The sequence below is a fragment of the Acinonyx jubatus genome, chromosome E4 (assembly GCF_027475565.1).
Source record: "Acinonyx jubatus isolate Ajub_Pintada_27869175 chromosome E4, VMU_Ajub_asm_v1.0, whole genome shotgun sequence".
Classification (NCBI taxonomy): Eukaryota; Metazoa; Chordata; class Mammalia; order Carnivora; family Felidae; genus Acinonyx; species Acinonyx jubatus.
This window is the reverse complement of record NC_069395.1, coordinates 58,116,217-58,134,304: the sequence shown is the minus strand read 5'-3', so window position 1 is coordinate 58,134,304 and position 18,088 is coordinate 58,116,217. Positions and strand designations below refer to the sequence as shown.

At 46.4% G+C, this 18,088-nt stretch overlaps 1 protein-coding gene across 1 annotated transcript in view; it reads left to right on the top strand.

Annotated features, from left to right (window-relative positions):
* Positions 1-6,907: 6,907 nt before the first annotated feature.
* Positions 6,908-18,088, top strand: part of MPZL1 (myelin protein zero like 1) — a 66,210-nt gene continuing 55,029 nt past the window's right edge. The window contains exon 1 of the mRNA XM_027046160.2: positions 6,908-7,117. Coding sequence (XP_026901961.1) covers positions 7,027-7,117 — 91 coding nt within the window. The 5' untranslated portion in view covers positions 6,908-7,026. The remainder of the gene's footprint in view (positions 7,118-18,088) is intronic.

Below are 18,088 nucleotides of genomic sequence, written 5' to 3'. Positions count from 1 at the left end.
ATGAAATTGATTCAGCTTCAGGTAAATCTTTTTCATGGTGGCCTGGGATTCATCTTTGGCTCTGATATCTATTTGTGAATAATCCGATTCTCAGTGTTCCAGAAACCTCTTGCTATCGCGACCCACAGATCACAGTGTTCCAATGCCTCTAGAAACAGATCTTAAAAGACAAGGAGGGAAAGAACACCAGTGAGAATACGGGAGGTGGGGGAAGATTCTGCCACAATCACAAATAGCTGTGTGAAATTTTGGTGTCTGTCACCCTCTTCCTAATTTCTCCCATTAATTCCAGCCCTAGAAAATTCTGTCTGTATATATTTGCCAGCACTAGATGCTCCTGAGTGCCCCTTATCTTTTTTTTTTAAGTTTATTTATTGAGAGGGGGAGAGAGAGAGAGAGACAGAGACAGAGAGAGAGAGAGAGCTGGGCAGGGACAGAGAGAGAGGGAGAGAGAGAGAATCCCAAGCAGGCTCCACACCAGCAGCACTGACCCCGACGCAGGGCTCTAACTCATGAACGTGAGATCATGACTTGCACCAAAACCAAGAATCAGACACTTAACCGGCTGAGCCACCCAGGCGCCCCACAAGTGCATTTTTTGTGCACTGAATGGAAAAGGAAGTCTGTGAGCCGATGGGCCTGTGTAGATAACTGTTATCAGAAGGCCTCTGTGCATGACTTTTTCTTATTATTGATTTTGTGGGGAAAGTTCTCCCCCAAGGAGCCCCTTCTTTTCAGAGGCAGTCATCCAGAAAGGATCTTTCTGACTTGATTGGAAGTCCTCAGTGGATTCTGATCGTATTGCCTGGACTGCTTGAGCTGGTGAAGGGAAGTTTCTAGAAGGAGGAAAGCGGTATGGGAAGACAAGGAGGTTTGTTGAGTGAGGATCACGGGCTAACCAATAATGATTGGAATCCAAAGATTTTGGGTTTGTTTTCCCATTTACTTTCTACAGCAGGATCAGAAACCACAGTGTAAGGGCTGTGGCTCAAACAACTCGCATGATTGTTTTTTTTCTTTGTAACTTCACTAGATCAATTTAATAAACATTCACCCATCTCTTCATCCGACAAATATAATGCAGACATAAATTGCATAGGGAGGGTTTGCGACTCGAATGGGTGGTAAGCATAGGCCTCTTTGAGAAGATAACATGGCAGCAAAGGCTAGAAGGTCAGGAAGGTGTGAGGCAGGTCCGTATCTGGAAGAACCAACTGGGTAGAGGGGGATAAGCCAGTGCCAACACCCTGAGACCTGAGTGTACCTGAAATGTTCCAGAAATAGCAATGGGGAGAGTGTGGCTAAGAGGAGGGGAGCAAGAGTGAGAGTAATAGGAGACGAGTGTTGCTGTGTGCCAGGCTCTGTCTGAAGGCCCTGGGAAAACATGGAACCATATGGCTAGTCCCTCGTGTCCCTAGAGGGGGACCATTTTATATGGGAGACAGACAGGTAAGTAGATAATAGCAAGCAAGCGCTGATATGATACTAGTAACATTTATTGAGAACGTACCGCCCAATACGTTACTCCCATGTGTGTTTGCAAAGACCCTGAGAGAGGAATCCTATTCTAAAACCTAAAGACGATGCGTTAGAAATCAGAAGGAGTACAGAGCTGTACCGGATGGCAGTGGTCAAGTGCACACAGGGCGGCGTAGGTATTAGAGACTGCGGGAAACCTTTCTAGAGGAACTCACCCTCCACTTATATTCTGAAAGACGAGAAGATAAACTTTGACCGTCAAGGGACAGAGGGAGGCCTGAAGCCTGAGGAAGCAGCGAGAACAGAGCCCTGCGGGCGTGAAGAGGCAGGGCTGGAGCTGAAGGCAGGTTCAGATTGCACGACTGGAGTGTGGGCTGGAGGGCACAGGGCAGGGGCTCACAAACGCAGTCTGCAAGGATGTGCATGCCGGCCAAGGTGTTTGGGCTTCATGCTTAGGGCAATAAGGAGCCGAGGAAAGGCTCTAGAAAGGATGTTACTGGCAAATTCATTCTGTCTGCTTTGGTGGTTGTGGAAGGTCTGGAAATATCTGAGCTCTTGCAGGGTACACAGAGGGAAGGCACAGCGGAGGCCAGCCCCCTGCGAAACAACTCATAGTCGAGGTTTTCTCGTTTGTTCTCTCTGGCCTGGTTTTCCTACCTGTGGGGGGTGCACACAGGCTTTGGGGGACCGGAGAGAATGCCAAGGCATGCGGGGAGAAGCTGGCTGGGGCTTGAAGCTAGGGAAGAAGGGAGGGGGGCTGCTGTGCTCAGTCCGGGGGTGGCCAAATCCGGGTGTCATCCAGGAGTCCCAGCAACTAGTGCTCGGATAGACAAGCCCTCTGACTTTTCCAAGCAGGTGACGTCTCAGAGGTCGTTTTTCCCGAGTACTGTAGAGCACCTCACCGCCACGGCAGCCTCTCAGGCTCCGTGTAGCCCTTCTGCGGCTTCCCTGGGCAGCAGGCCTCGATATCTAATTGCCTTCTGGTTGCCCATGGTGTGTTCTTGGCATTTTAAGCTATGTCCAAGGCCCAGCTCGTTAGCCTTCCTCACGGACTGGTTTCTTTTCCTTGGCTTTTATTATATATATATATATATATATATATATATATATACACACACACACACACACACACATATATATTTATATATTTATATATGTGTATATATATTTATTTACATATATGTATATATGTATATATAAATATTATATATTTATATTTATATATTTTTATATTTATAAATATATTTATATATATTTATAAATATATATTTATTTTTATATATTTATTTACATATATATGTATATGTATATATATTTATTTACATATATATAAATTTCTTTATTTTCAATAAAAATTTTTGTTTATTTATTTTTATTTATATATTTATTCATAAATTATTTATATAAATTTATTTTTATATGAATTTATTTATTTATATGTATATTTATATGTATATTATTTGTATATATGAATTTATTTATTTATTTATTTATTTATTTACATCCAAGTTAGGAGTAGATTCCTGAATGCCCCTTACCCATGTAGCCCACCCCTGCCTCCCACAACCCCTCCAGCGACCCTCTGTTTGTTCTCTATATTTAAGAGTCCTTTATGTTTTGTCCTCCTGCCTGTTTTTATATTATTTTTGCTTCCCTTCCCTTATGTTCATCTGCTTTGTATCTTGAACTCCTCATATGAGTGAAGTCATAGGATATTTGTCTTTCTCTGACTGACTAATTTCACTTAGCGTAATACCCTCTAGATCCATCCATGAAGTTGCAAATGGCAAGATTTCATTCTTTTTGATTGCCAAATAATACTCCAGTGTATATATACACCACATCTTCTTTATCCATTCATCAGTTGATAGAAATTTGGGCTCTTTCCATACTTTGGCTATTGTTGATAGTGCTGCTATAAACATGGGGGTGCATGTATCCCTTTGAAACAGCACACCTATATTCCTTGGATAAATACCTAGTAGAACAATTTCTGGGTCATAGAGTAGTTCTATGTTTAATTTTTTGAGGAACTGCCATACTGTTTTCCAGAGTGGCCACACCAGTTTGCATTCCCACCAGCAGTGCAAAAGAGACCCTCTTTCTTCGCATCCTCGCCATCATCTGTTGTTGCCTGAGTGGTTACTGCTAGCCATTCCAACAGGTGTGAGGTGGTATCTCATTGTGGTTTTGATTTGTATTCCCTGATGGTGAGCGATACGGAGCATTTTTGCATGTGTTGGTTGGCCATCTGGATGTCTTCTTTGGAGAAGTGTCTATTCATATCTTTTGCCCATTTCTTCACTGGATTATTTGTTTTTTGGGTGTTGAGTTTGATAAGTTCTTTATAGATTTTGGACACTAACCCTTTATCTGATATGTCATTTGCAAATATCTTCTCCCATTCTGTCGGTTGCCTTTTGGTTTTGCAGATTGTTTCCTTTGCTGTGCAGAAGCCTTTTATTTCAATGAGGTCCCAATAGTTCATTTTTGCTTTTGTGTCCCTTGCCTCCAGAGACATGTTGAGTAAGAAGTTGCTGTGGCCAAGGTCAAAGAGGTTTTTGCCTAATTTCTCCTCGAGGATTTTGATGGCTTTCTGTCTTACATTTAGGTCTTTCAACCATTTTGAGTTTATTTTTGTGTAGGGTGTAAGAAAGCGGTCCAGGTTCATTTTTCTGCATGTTGCTGTTCAGTTTTCCCAGCACCACTTGCCGAAGAGACTGTCTTTATTCCATTGGATACTCTTTCCTGCTTTGTCAAGGATTAGTTGGCCATACATTTGTGGGTCTATTTCTGGGTTCTCTATTCTGTTCCATTGATCTGAGTGTCTTTGTGCCGGTACCATACTGTCTCGATGATTACAGCTCTGTAATACAGCTTGAAGTCTAGGATTGTGATGCCTCCAGCTTTGGTTTTCTTTTTCAAGATTGCTTTGGCTATTCGGGGTCTTTTCTGGTTCCATACAAATTATAGGATTGTTTGTTCCAGCTCTGTGAAGAATGCTGGTGTTATTTTGATAGGGATTGCTACTTTATACATATTTTAAAAGTTCATTTACCTATTTTGAGAGAGACAGAGACAGAGAGCGCAAGCAGGGGAGGGGCAGAGAGAGAATCCCAAGCAGGCTCTGCACTCAGTCCCAATCCCAAGAGTCAGACACTTAACCAACTGAGCCACCCAGGAGCCCCTCTTCCTCAGCTCTTAGTTTTGGTTGCCTGGTTATCACCATTCTTTACTCAGGCCAAAAACTAGAGGTTACACCTGTCTTTCTGGATTCTTTTCTATTGATTAGACTTCCCATCCAATTGATCCCCAGTCCCGTCACCATCTCCCTGAAATGCTTCTCCACCCCTTGTCTTCCCCTCTACCTCTCTTCCCACTCACCTGGTCTGCTGCAGTGGTCACCCTCCTAAAACACAGGCTTGAACTTGTCACTTCCCCTTTACCTCTCCCCACTGCCTGTGCAATAAAGACAACCTAGGGCTCTTCAAAAGATGACCACGGCCTACTTTTCCAGCATTCTCTTTCCCTCACTCCGCTGAAGTTCCAAACCATGCAGGATTTACTATTTCTTGCACCTGGTACTGTTTTCCTGTTTCTGAGGTTGCTTTTCCTGCCACTTTCTGGCGAACCTGTACTCATCATTTAAAGCCCATCTCAAATGCTACATCTTCTGTGCATCTATCTTTCCCACACATCTCTTGGGCCAGTGGTTCTCAGAGGGGGAAGGTATGTGTGTTGAGGTACATCACAGTCAGAGAAGCTTGTAACATTGCATGTGTCTTTGAGAACCACTGCCCCTGTTGGCCTTGGGTTTCTCCTTTATTCGCCCTTCTCTTCAAGCATTAAAAAACCTCTAGTACCAGGGTACCTGGGTGGCTCAGTCGGTTAAACGGGTTGAACGTCCTGCTTCGGCTGGGGCCATGATCTCATGGTTCACAAGTTCGAGCCCTGCGCGGGGCTCTGTGCTGACAGCTCAGAGCCTAGAGCCTGCTTCACATTCTGTGTCTCCCTCTCTCTCTGCCCCCTCCCCTGTTCACACTCTGTCTCTCTCTCTCTTTCTCAAAAATAAATACAAAATTAAAAAAAAATCTACTACCTGTTTGTCCACACTGGTGGACTGTGCACTTCTTGAGAGGAAAGCCTAGGTGTTCTACAGCTATAGCACATAGTAGTTACTCACTGAATGCATTTGTATTCTATTCAATGGACATTCCAGACACACTTCATTAGGATCTTATAGGGCAAAATGTCATGCTTTTTTAGTTTTCTCTCACTAATGCTAATTATTATGAATTTGCATACAAGGTTGGGAGGCTAAAACAGCAAAAATACCAGGACCGGCGTTTATAAAGCTGACTTTAGACAAAACCCAAAATGAGAGATCGCACTTGGGTTTTCTCACCAGGCCCCACTCTTGTCCTAATTGTCTACGTTTCGTTCCTTCCTTCACTCCATCGCGCCCCCCCCCCCCCCCCCCCCCGCTGCCAATCTGTATTCTTCCTTTCCTTCACTTACTCTCAACTTTTCATGCTTCTGTTCCCCCTTCTGTGCCCTTCTTGGGTATCTCATAAGGACCCTTCCAAACACTCTCCAGTACTTATTGGGCATCCACTGAGTGGCATCCACTGTTCTGGGCCAAAGTAACCAAGTTGAGCAGAGTCGGCCAAGGCACTTCAGAGTCAGAAACTTCCCCACGCCCGCTTTTATTGACAAATTGAGGGACATTTAGTGTGCAAAAGGGAAAACAAACAAAAAGCGCATTCATTCGTGTTCCAAGCAGCAGGAAAGAGTTCCCAGTTTCCACCCTTTCTTAAGCCAAAAGGAGTACTCCTAAGAGGAGATCCGGGCAAGATGGAGACTTCTTTTAAAGCTAAATTTCTCCAATTGCGACACATAAATTACCTAGTCGAGGCAAAGGACAGGCCTCGCAAGGGGCCAGGCGGGAGATGTGCTCCATGTGGGCGACCGAATCATCCCATCATCCCATCGTCCCCTTCATTCTATTTTCTTTGTAAATGAACTGCTGCTTTCCCTTTAGGTGAGGCTCCAGAAACCCAGAAGGGCTGACCCAGAGGCGAGCGCAGACCCGGCGAAGACCCGCCGGCCAGGAGACACTATGCAGAGATCTGCTGGACTGGAGCTCCGAAGAGGCAGAGGAGACGGCGGCCGGTGGCCGGCGGACGGGACACTGGCGGACACCGGAGGAGGCGGCGCGCCGGGCGGCAGCCAGCGCCGCCCAAGAGCCAGGCCTCCAGCGCCAGAAGGAGCCTGGGGTGGAAGCCTGGGTGGGACCGGGGGGAGGGCGGGCCTCCGGAGCAGAGGGCGTGATGGGCAGTCGGTGTCCTCCAATCGCATCCTGGCGAGGGAGCGGGGCCGGCCAATGAGCGGACGGCTGGGGCCGGCGTGGGGGCCAGGAGCGGGGAGCGCGGCGTGGAGGTGCCAGCGGGCGCGGGCGCGACGAGGCTGGAGCCCCTGTGGCGAGCCGAGCCGAGCGCAGCGGGGACGGGGACCCAGGGCCGCGGCGGCGGCGGCGGCGGGAGGACGATGGCAGTGCCCGCCGGGGCCGAGGCAGTGATTGCAGCCCCAGCCCGCAGGCGCTGGCTGTGGTCGGTGCTGGCGGCGGCGCTCGGGCTGTGTGAGTGATGCCGGGGCCGGGCTGGGGCGGCGGGGGCCTCGCGGGGCCGGCGCCCTTCCCTCGCGGCAGCCGCGGGCCCTGCGCGCCGGGCGCCGAGGTGGGGAGGGGGCGCGGCCTGCGCGCTCCGGGGCCGGGGGAGCGCGGAGCCTTCCTTCCTCCCGATCCCTGCGCGTGCGGGAGGAGGGGCGAGCTCCCCACCTTGCTCCTTCCTGGGGGGGCTGTCGGGACCGCGGGCCGGCGGGGTGTCCTGCCCTCCCCGCCTGGGGACCCGGGGTCGCCCGGGCCCGCCTGGGATTCCCGTTCGGGAGCCCGGGGTTCGGGCGCTCTCCACCTATGCGAGGTGGCGGAAGGTGGTAGGGCTTTCATTTGCAAGGCCTTTGTTGGGTTGTTTCCCCGCTTTAAGCGAATGTTTGGTTTTACCTTGTAAGTTCCATTTCGGGTGCTCTCCGATCCATTTTTTAAGGCTCGTGATGGAAGAGCCCTGGGGTCTCGTGCGTCTCGTGTGGCTTGCAGAGCACCCACCGAGGGGACATTATTAGATTACCTCTGCTTAGGAAGCAGAGACTGGGAACATCACTGGAATACTGGAATGAGCTGGCTTAAAAGAATTTGGTCAAATACGTAATAACTCCAGGCATAGTCACCGCAGTTTGTCAAGACACATTAAAAAGCCCGTTTTTCCTTTTCCCTTTTTTTTTTTTTAAATGACCCTTTTTTCTTGCTTAATTTCATGGGTCAACTTAAGGTAAACCCCAGGCTCGATTTATGGCATTGGGTGAGTTGTTTTATGGATATCTGAAGTGTTGGCCATAGGACTTTTTTGTGCTGTTGTTCAAAGCGGCGTACTTGCTGCCTCAGAATGTGGTTAAGTAATGGTTACAGAGAGGGCCAACTCCTGGGAAACCACGTAGACTTTTTCGTTTCTTTTGTTTCTCAAAATACCAGTTGCATCACAGTGTCTGAATACAAGTTTACTCAGTAATTTCTTCCCTGGAAAAGTCTTCAGTGTAATCTTCCGAACCAGGAAAACTTACCATTTAGCCACTGATCCCAACGTGGTGAAGTATGAACGTAGAAGTGTCACCCTCCTTGAAAATGTACTTCGTATGCATAAGACAGTCCATTCCGTGTAAATATCTCTAGTGAGGGGGAAAAAAAAAAGGTTAAAAGTGTGTGTGTGTGTGGGGGGGGTGTTGGTGCTGATGACAATGTTTGTCTTTTAAGTAAAGGCAGGAAATAGCCTAAAACTAAGGTTTGTCAGAAAGCTCGGGTGCTTCAGACAGAATAATTAGGCACGAGAGGTCAGACATTGTACTGAGGACGTCAGGATGATCTTAATTAGACTGAAGGTACTAAAAGAAGCAGAACTGAAAACCTGAGTATTCATGGATATTAATATGAACAGATCATCAGAATGAGAACTACATTTATCTCGGATGTACCCAGCTCTTCAGTAATGAAAGGTGCATGCTGATGTATGAGTGTCAGCAGCTAAGGTTAGCTTAATTTTAGAAAACGATTGAATGCTGCTTCTTGCCAAATCGTCTTTTTCTGGTCATGGACGGTGTACATAACAGTTCGTTTTTATAGAAAACCTTCCTGAATTTGATGCAGATACATAGTTACTCAGCAAACCTTTTAAGTACCAAGCACCAAAAGTATTCTAGAAGGACGGTCCCTGACTTCACATCATTTCCAGTTCAGTGGGAGAAACAGAGTGTGATAGTTAATACAAGAAGTCCTTAGATAACGGTGTGCTGTGAGAGTCCTAGGTAGAGCCATCATCTCAGACTGGAGGGCAGGCCACCAGAGGAAGGGGTGCTTAAGCTGAGTAGGCACTGGGCGAGGAAACCACATATACAGAGTCCTGAATGGACCTGTTGGTCGGTCCGTGTGGTGGGAAGTAGGAGTGTGGCTGGGAAAGAGATGGGGGCAGTCAAGGCAGGAGAGCCAGCCAGAGGCATTAACTCACAGAGGACCTTGTTTGCCATTTGTAAGGCTGGATCTTTATCCTGAGGACTGTGGAGGCTGGTGAAGCCTTTCTTTCTCTGTGGAGACGTGAAGGATGGGTCGGAGTGGTCTGAGACTGAGGAGATCAGAGGGCTATTCTAATAATCCAGACAGGGGGGCGTGAATGAAAGCAGTGGGATATGAAGAGAGGACACACTCTTGAGCGCTAGCTAGGGGGTAAATTTGATAGGGCTTGCAAATTGATGTGCTGTCGGCTTGAAAGAGGAGGGTAAGGTGATCCTAAGGTTTGGGGCTTGGGAAGCTGAGCCTATTTTTGGCAGGTGGGGCTTTTCACAGGTCAAGAATGTGGATGAGGGAATAGCGTAGGAGGAAGATGGTGATGAAGTTACTTTGGGGTATGTTGAGCTTTACACGCTGCTGAGACATCCTAATAGAAGTGGGCAGAAGACAGTTGGGATAGATGGTGCTGGAGAGACGAGGAGAAAGCTCTGGTCGGAAGCACAGATTTGGGAGGCATCACAGAAGAGAGTAAAAGCTTGCATGGTTTGGATGAGGTCACCGTGGAAGAGTGTGTTGAAGGAAATAGCAGAGGGCCGACGACGGAGCCCTGGGCTATAGGGAACCTGGGAGGGAGGTCTGATGAGGAAATGAAGAACGGGAAGAATGTGGTGTCTTGGAAACCAAGACCGAATGAAGGTTGAAGGAAGAGATAGTGGTTAACAGTGTCAGATGAGGATTGAGTGCATTTGGCAACTGTCGTGTCCCTGATCACCTTTACATAGGAAGGACACACACAGGGTCTGAAGAAGGAAGCTCCGTGATTGGCACCACCCATTTCAGTAAATGGCTTTCATCTAATTGCCCAACCCAGAAGGCTGGGACCCACCCTCGATTCCGCCCTGCCCCCCATCAAGCCCCACATCCGGTTCTGCCATCGCCCAAATGCGTTTGGAATTCACCCCCTTTTTTTTCTTGTCAACGAACAGTCCGCTTTTAGCATTTTAGGCAGAGTCACCCAGCTGGTCTCCCCATTTCCCCATCTTGCCTCTTTTTAATCCATTCTTCGCCCAACTGCAGGAATGCTTTTTAGAAAAATGTAATCAGATCGTCTTACTTTCTTGCTTATAGTCCTTAATGGCTTCCCCTGACATTCTCAATGACTCACCAGCTTCTCCCCATGGCCTGCGGTGCTTTGTGTGAGATCTGGTTACTGCCTCTCTGACTTCAGCTTGTGTCACTCACCCCCTTGCTCACTATATTCAAGCCACACTGCCATCTTGTTCTCTTTGACACTCATCCCCCTCTCAGGTCCTGTGCATTTGCTGTTCCGGCTCCCTGGCATACCGTTTCCCCAGGACTGCCCAGAGCGGTCTCCTTTTCATCAGTGAGGGCATAAATGTCACTTTTTCAGGGGCACCTGGGTGCCTCAGCTGGTTAAGTGACCGACTTTTGATTTCAGCTCAGGTGGTGATCTCATGGTTCGTGAGTTCAAGCCCTGCATTGGGCTCTGTGCTGACAGCACAGAGCCTGCTGGGATTCTCTGGTCCCGTGTCTCCGCAGCTCTCTTGCTCGCATGCACACACATGTGCTTTCTCTCTCAAAAATAAATCTTTTTATATAAATGTCTCTAAATGTCTTTTTTTCAGAGAGGCCTTTCTCTAACCACCCTATCCAGGGGAGTTCCCTGTTATCATTTCCTGGTCCTTTGTTTATTTCTTTTTTGTAATTTCTAACTATTTGGTTTTTCTTCTTTCCTCTCTGAGAATCCAGGACAGATAGCGTTTGTCTTGTTTATATAAATATCCCCAGTGCTTAGCACAGTGTATAGGATAGATGCTAATGGTTGTTAAAGGGCAGTGAGGCATATGTATGTCTCAATAACAGTTTGTTAGTAGTTTGTAATCTGTAGTTAGGATTTAGCCTGGCGCATAGCGGGTATCCAGTGTTTCTTGAAACAAGGAATATTGGGGCGCCTGGGTGGCTCAGTCGGTTAAGCGTCTGACTTCGGCTCAGGTCACGATCTCGCGGTCCACGAGTTCGAGCCTCGCGTCGGGCTCTGGGCTGATGGCCCAGAGCCTGGAGCCTGCTTCCGATTCTGTGTCTCCCTCTCTCTCTCCCCCTCCCCCGTTCATGCTGTGTCTCTCTCTGTCTCAAAAATAAATAAATAAACGTTAAAAAAAAATTTTTAAAGAAAAAAAAAAAAAGAAACAAGGAATATTTTTTCCCCAAATGTGATTTCATGTATCATCTGGTTATTTTCACTCTTTAAGTATGTGTGCAATAAATTAACATTCTCCAACTACTTTATTTTTTTTAGTTTCCTTATTTATTTATAAGCTTATTTATTTATTTTGAGCGAGACAGAGAGAGTGTACGAGGGAGGGGTAGAGAGAGAGGGAGAATCTCAAGCAGGCTCCGTGCTATCAGCTTAAGAGCCTGACACGGGGCTCAAACCTACAAACTGTGAGATCACGACCTCAGCCAAAATTAAGAATAAGAATCGGACACTCAACTGACTGCCCCTTAAGGTTTATTTATTTAACTAATCTCCACACCTAATGTGGGGCCTGAATTCATGATCCTGAGATAGAGAGTCACATGCTCTTCTGACTGAGTCAGCCAGGCGCCCTCTTCAACTACTTTAAACATCATAGTTCTGGAATTACTAGTTATTACATATTTAAATTATTTGATCATGTTCGTTGTCACCCTTAAGTGTTTTGTCAATAGGACTTTTCTATTACCTGACGCTTGTTGCCAAGATTTAGACTTGAGACACTACCTCTGCAGTTGAAACGCCACGGATCTCAGTACTAATTCCGTCAGCCTTTTGCTGATTTACCCGTCAGGATACTAAAACTTAGTCTTAAAAAAAAATTCTACCACTTGTTTTTACTCTAACTCTAGCATAGCCGCTAGGCTCAGATACTGCCAAAAGAAGAAATAAAAACAAGTCCTCTGTGAAAGATCTAAGTGAAAAGTACATGAAGCGAAGTTTGTGTTTTCACCAAGTCTTTATGCACTAAATAAACACCTACCGAGGGCCGGGCGCCCTTTGAATTACTGTGGATACAGCAGGGAGACTGGATCCTCCACAGGATGGGTATGCTTCAATCATGAATAATAAAGGACAGATTATGAGGCGCCTGGGTGGCTCAGTCGGTTGAGCGTCCGACTTCGGCTCAGGTCACGATCCGCAGTCCGTGAGTTCGAGCCCCGCCTCCGGCTCTGGGCTGACAGCTCAGAGCCTGGAGCCTGCTCTGGATTCTGTGCCTCCCTCTCTCTCTGCCCCACCCCCGCTCATGCTCTGTCTCTCTCTCAAAAATAAATAAACATTAAAAAAAAATAAAGGACAGATTAAAAATTCACGACAGTCACCACTTTTAAGAAAATATGATTCACTTATTATGCAAATTCACAGAATTAAAAAAAACCCATAGAGCACTATTTGTATTACAAAATAGGTATTTGTTTCAACTCACAAAGGACACATGAGATTTCGTTGATGGTTGATCTTTCCTACTGAGTTTTTAGAATGCGATTTGATTGGGAAAGACCCGATCTACATGGTTTTTCAGAAATATTGCTGCATCTAGAAAATGCTGGCCTACCTGTTAAATATTTCTCACATTCCTTTCTATTCCCACTGAGGCTGATTCATGTGATTCCACAATCACATTTTTCCTGGATGATTAGAATCTTCTACGGGCCCCCAAAGCCGGTGTTTTTATTTAAGTTGTATCTTTTATCTGAGAATTTGAATTCTCTGTAAAACGTGCATCTCACGTGTACCTAAACCTTGTGAAGATTTTAATCTTGCTCTCTCCGACCACTGGCATAATTTGAAAAGCGAGAATAAAGGGTTTGCTCTGACAGAATTTTTATGGATTCGTTTGGTCTTAGGTCCCATCAAAGGGAATTTAATTATTAGAAAAACTAGAAGGTCTCAAGTATCGTACGGCTCTGGGTCTTGGTCCCTGCGGCTGAGGAGATACGAAGTCTTCGTGTATCTTGAGTGATTTTCCTTTCTTCCTTTTCCACTCTTATTTTGCCAAGTGCTTGACATTAGCAATGCCCTAGAGTCCAGACCACAGTCCTTGGGACTTTGACTGCCACAAGAAGGCAGAGATCAGTTGGCTTTGGGCCCATTCCTAGTGCCTAAATTGAGAAATTTAATGGTCTCTTGGGACCTTTATATCTTTGCCCTTAAACCTCTTTATTCATTATCTTTTTGAATGCATGTGGCTGCTGTGATTTTTATTCACTTATAATTTTCTCTTGGTCCCATTAAGCCTTTATCAAGAAAAGGATGATTTCATTAATAAATTGTTCGGTAATCTATTTATTTATTTTTCTTCCAAACTCAGGGGTCTCTTTGGAAATTGTGATACTTTGCAGTACCTCTGATTGACTGGGCATGTAGTTGGAATGTGGTTGGCCCTTGAAGAACACTGGGGTTAGGGACGCCGACCACCCCCCCCCCCCACCCAGTCGAAAATTCAGTTACAACGTTGCTTCCTGAAAACTTAACTGCTAATGGCCTACTGTCGACTGGTATTGTTCAAGGGCTCAACTGTAGTTTTCTAGCAACTGATATACTGTACCCAGACCTTAGTTGTAATTAATTGGGTTTAGAAATGTACTATGTCTTTACCTAGCCTAAGTTATTTATTATTGTAGGTAACTGCCACACAGATTGAAATCCACAACTTGAGCGCAGTTAGTATCATGCTGTAACCAACTGAACAAACTTCGATGAATTTGCAGTGAACATTGTTCATGCTAGGACTCTGATGTTCTACTTTGGGACCTGGGGAATTTATTCTGTGCAATTGAAAGACATTTTTGGGGGTGCCTGGGTGGCTCAGTCAGGTAAGCATCTGACTTTGGCTCAGGTCATGATCTTACAGTTCGTGGGTTCAAGCCCCGAGTCAGGCTCTGTGCTGACAGTGTGGAGCCTGCCTGGGATTCTCTCTCTCTCCCCGCTCTCTCTGCCCCTCCCCTACTTGCATGCTTGTTCTCTTGTTCACTGTCTGTCTCTCAAATAAATAAGCTTTTAAAAAAAATAAAAAATTACTTTTAAGATGCCTTTATCAAAATTAAGAAATGTGTTATTCTTTTGTCTTCAGTCATGAAGGAACACAGTGTGGAGTTGTGTCACTTTAACATAATCTTGTGCTTTTTCCAGATAGCACTTGAAAAAAATGAAGGTGCTATATTGAGCTTCACTGAGAACTTTATGAGTCTGCACCAGACCGTGTCTTATAGTGAGTTACTCTCCAGTCACGTTCAGGTTGTATTTGTCATATAGCCTTCTTCTACCTAGGTGATAGGTAAAAGACTCAGTTTCCTAAGAGAAAAATGTGTTAAAATGCAAATATTTGAAATCTCCTGAACGGCTAAGAAGGGCAGAGAGAAAGTGAGTAGTTAGGGAGAAATTTTAAATTGATTGATATTATATCTGTCTGTATAGATACAGGTTCTGTGTGTGCATGTGTGTGTGTGTGTGTGTTCTACCGTCTATAGTTCCTGTTTCTTAGCCCTTAGAAATTTGGATTTAGAACTAGCTTCCTGTTGTCTTTTGCTCTGCCTTTAGTGACTGAGTGCTTACTGCGTGCCAAGCCTTTGCTAAGCAACTTACGTGCATTATCTCATCAACTCATTACAATTCTGTGATAATTATTATTTTTATGAATTTTATAGATGAGGAAACGAAGAATCAGATAGGTTGTGTAACTTGCCCAAGGCTACACAAAGCTCATATATGATGGAGTTGGAACTCAAAGCATATATTTTTGCAACTTCTCTGCTGTATTATAGAATTTCTCTTGCGAAGTCTCCAAACATTTTTTAGGAGGCTTTTGGCATATCTGAAATGTTTACAGAGCGTCTTTACTCTGTCCCACGGTGTCCACCAATTTCCTTCTCTTTGTGGTAATGTTTGTGTGAGACTCTCCAAGCCTCCGTACTGCTGATTCTGCTCTGGAGACACAGAGCCTCCGTGTTGAAGCCATCCTTACGAACAGCGTGGAGTCTGTTCCACCCAATGCTCTGACTACTCCTCAGGGATTTTTAAAGATTTATTATTTATTTTTGAGAGAGAGAGAGAGAGAGGAATGTGGGAGAGACAGAAAATCCCAAGCAGCCTCTGCACTGTCAGCACAGAGCCGGATGCAGGGCTCGAACTCATGAACCGCAAGATCGCGACCTGAGCTGAAATCAAGAGTCAGATGCTTACCCCGACAGACACTCAGGCGCCCCTACTCCTCAGGGATTTTTAATCTTGAGTGGTTTTCGTAGGTTCTTCTCCCTCTTACGCAGATCCTTCTGGCTAGGACACAGCCGGAATCTAGTCAACCAAGTGTCTGACTCCATGCTGGGCTCAGAAAGGTCCCTTGCCCCTCGTCAGGAGGCTCTACATGTGGACCAGGCCACTGAGCCTTTGCCTCTCTGTTTGGGCTGAGTTCTTCTGGAGGCTGTGCTGATCTTTCTGCAGTTAGACCAGTGGCAGGCTTACCCTGCAGGACGTCCACACAGGCCCAGGGTGTTTGCAGCAGAGGCTCCTCGCCGGTGCCTTTCTTTGGCCCCTGCACCCCTGCGCCCCATTGGCCGAGGCCCTGTGGCCCTGTGGCCTTGCCGTCTACCTCTAGAGGAGGTCCAGCCCTGAACTTGTGGGGACTTGCTCTTCATCAGCTTTCCACTGTTAGGAACTTAATTTTTTTCCCCGGTGCCTGGCAGTGTAGAAGAACCCTGGTGAGAGTTGCTGAATCGTACATCGTGGAGAAGGTAGAGAAAGTCTTGACAGTAAGTCGAGGCGACACCGATTGCGATCAGGCTGTCATACATGCGCTTCAGAAACAGAACACGCTGGGGGGCAGTTTCTCGTTCTCCCTTCAGAGAGTTGCTTCGCAGCCTCTTATCAGCACTTTAAAATCTCCAGATCTCTGGAACCCGAACGTTTTTTTCTAAGCTTGACACAAACTCTTTTTGGTTGCAGAATTTGACCGGTACTAATGAGAGCCTATTTTTAGGCACGATCCCACTCGGTGTGACTGATACGTGTTTCACTGCAGAAATACTGATGTGTTTGGTTACGGGATGCTGCCCGGGGCCCTGCCGGGGCTGGGAGATGATATATAGTGTAGGCATTGTATTAATTTTTTTAAAACCTGAAAAATTCTCCATCTGAAACACATCTGGCCCCGGGGGTTTTCGGTAAGAGGTTGTGGGCCCGTACAGTATTTTATCTCTGAAATTTTCTCTTACTCTTGTAAATACCAAGAGCAACAGAACACGTTTTTAGTTCTTTAAGTATTTTGGTACATAGAGCTAGTGGTTTGCCACTTAAACACCTTCATTCAGATTCCTTTTTTTAATTTATGCTAGCTTGGACCTGGCCTCCCCTTTACTGAGGGGTTCTGGGTCTGTAAACTGGCTCAAGGTTGGAATTGATCGAGGACATGTGACTTTATGTTTTTATGACTCAAGACTTTAATTCACTTGACCTACAACTTTTCTGCTTATAAAGATCAAGTAAGGGGAGGGGGGCGCCTGGGGGGCTCGGTCGGTTAAGCGTCCGACTCTTGATTTTGGCCCAGGTTATGATCTCGCGGTTCGTGGGTTCGGGCCCTGTGTTGAACCGTGGGATTCTTTCTCCCTCTCTCTCTCTCTCTTCCTCTTCCTCTCCCTGCCCCTTCCCCCGCCTCTCTCTCAAGAGAAATCAAAACAAAACATTAAAAAAAAGTCTTTACATGTCAGGTAAGAATTGAGGAGGCTGCCCGTCTGTATCTCTTCTAGGAACACCACGGTCATCCAGCTAATGCTGCAGGTCTGTGCAAGGCTGGCTGTTCTGATTCTGCCCTCACTCCACAGTGTCCAGGTGCCCAGACCCACCTCTGCCGCTTGGCCCCTGCGACTCCAGGAAGCACTTCCTTCCATCGCCTTTAGGAGGCACTGTTCCCACCGAAGGGCTGGCTTACAAAGTAATCACAGAGCTTTTCAGGGATGCCGGGGCTCCTCCCAGAAATTCATTTCTCACCATCATGGGGAAAGGTGTGTCTGCTGGACCCTCCCGGGGGAGTGGGGGGCGGGGGGAGTGGTGAGTAGGTCTCAAATGACAAATCCACTCCAACGTTCCAGTCTACCTAAGCCTTTGAATCCCTTCCTCCCTATTAACCCGAGACAGGCCTGGCACTTCATGTTCATTTGCTGTGGCCGCTTATGACCCATGTTTCGGCCAAGGAACCAACTGTTAGAGCTCTTTGTGACTCTCTGAGCTGCAACACGAAATGCAGAACCTCTGTTGAGCGCGCCCATATCAATAAATTTGGCCTGATGCACTTTTGTTTCTTTTACCGTTCTCCCACACGCAGCCCCTGGATCTCTGTCTGTATAAATGAGAAAAACCCAGTAGTTCTTTTGGAGTGTAGGGGGTCTCCTCGTGGGTCATGCTCTGTACCTCCGGGGGCCTTCTGTGACTTGCGTCTGGTTCTAAATCTGGAAGCACAGAGGAGTGGTGGTTGTGGGTCCCGAGGAGAGTCGTGTCTTTCAGGGCAGCTGCCTCCGAGAGCCCATCACCGTTTTCTCAGGTTAGTCTGCTCAGGCAGGTGTCTTCTACTGAGAGAAGACGCATCAGTGTTTAGGGGTTCAGTGTCTCCACCTTATCAGAGTCTTCCCACAGCATCCCCGGTTTTCAGGGTTCTAGTCCTTTCTAGTCAGTGCTCTCACTTTAATAGATGCCCTGTGAGGTTAGGGGTTCTGTTTGCTTTGTAGTTCAGTCCCTCTCAGGATGAGATTCTGGGCTTGGTGTCCTCAGTCTCGGCTCTGTGGCTAAAGCAGATAAGGGTCTCTTTCAGGATAGAGAGATTTTCTGATCATTTGTTCAGAAATTCAACTTGGAATTTGGACCCCCTCTTTCCCACCTTATCTAGTGACCTTAGGAACAATCAGCCGATATCATTGTATTCATTAGTTTGATGAATGTTCAAAGGTATTATATAC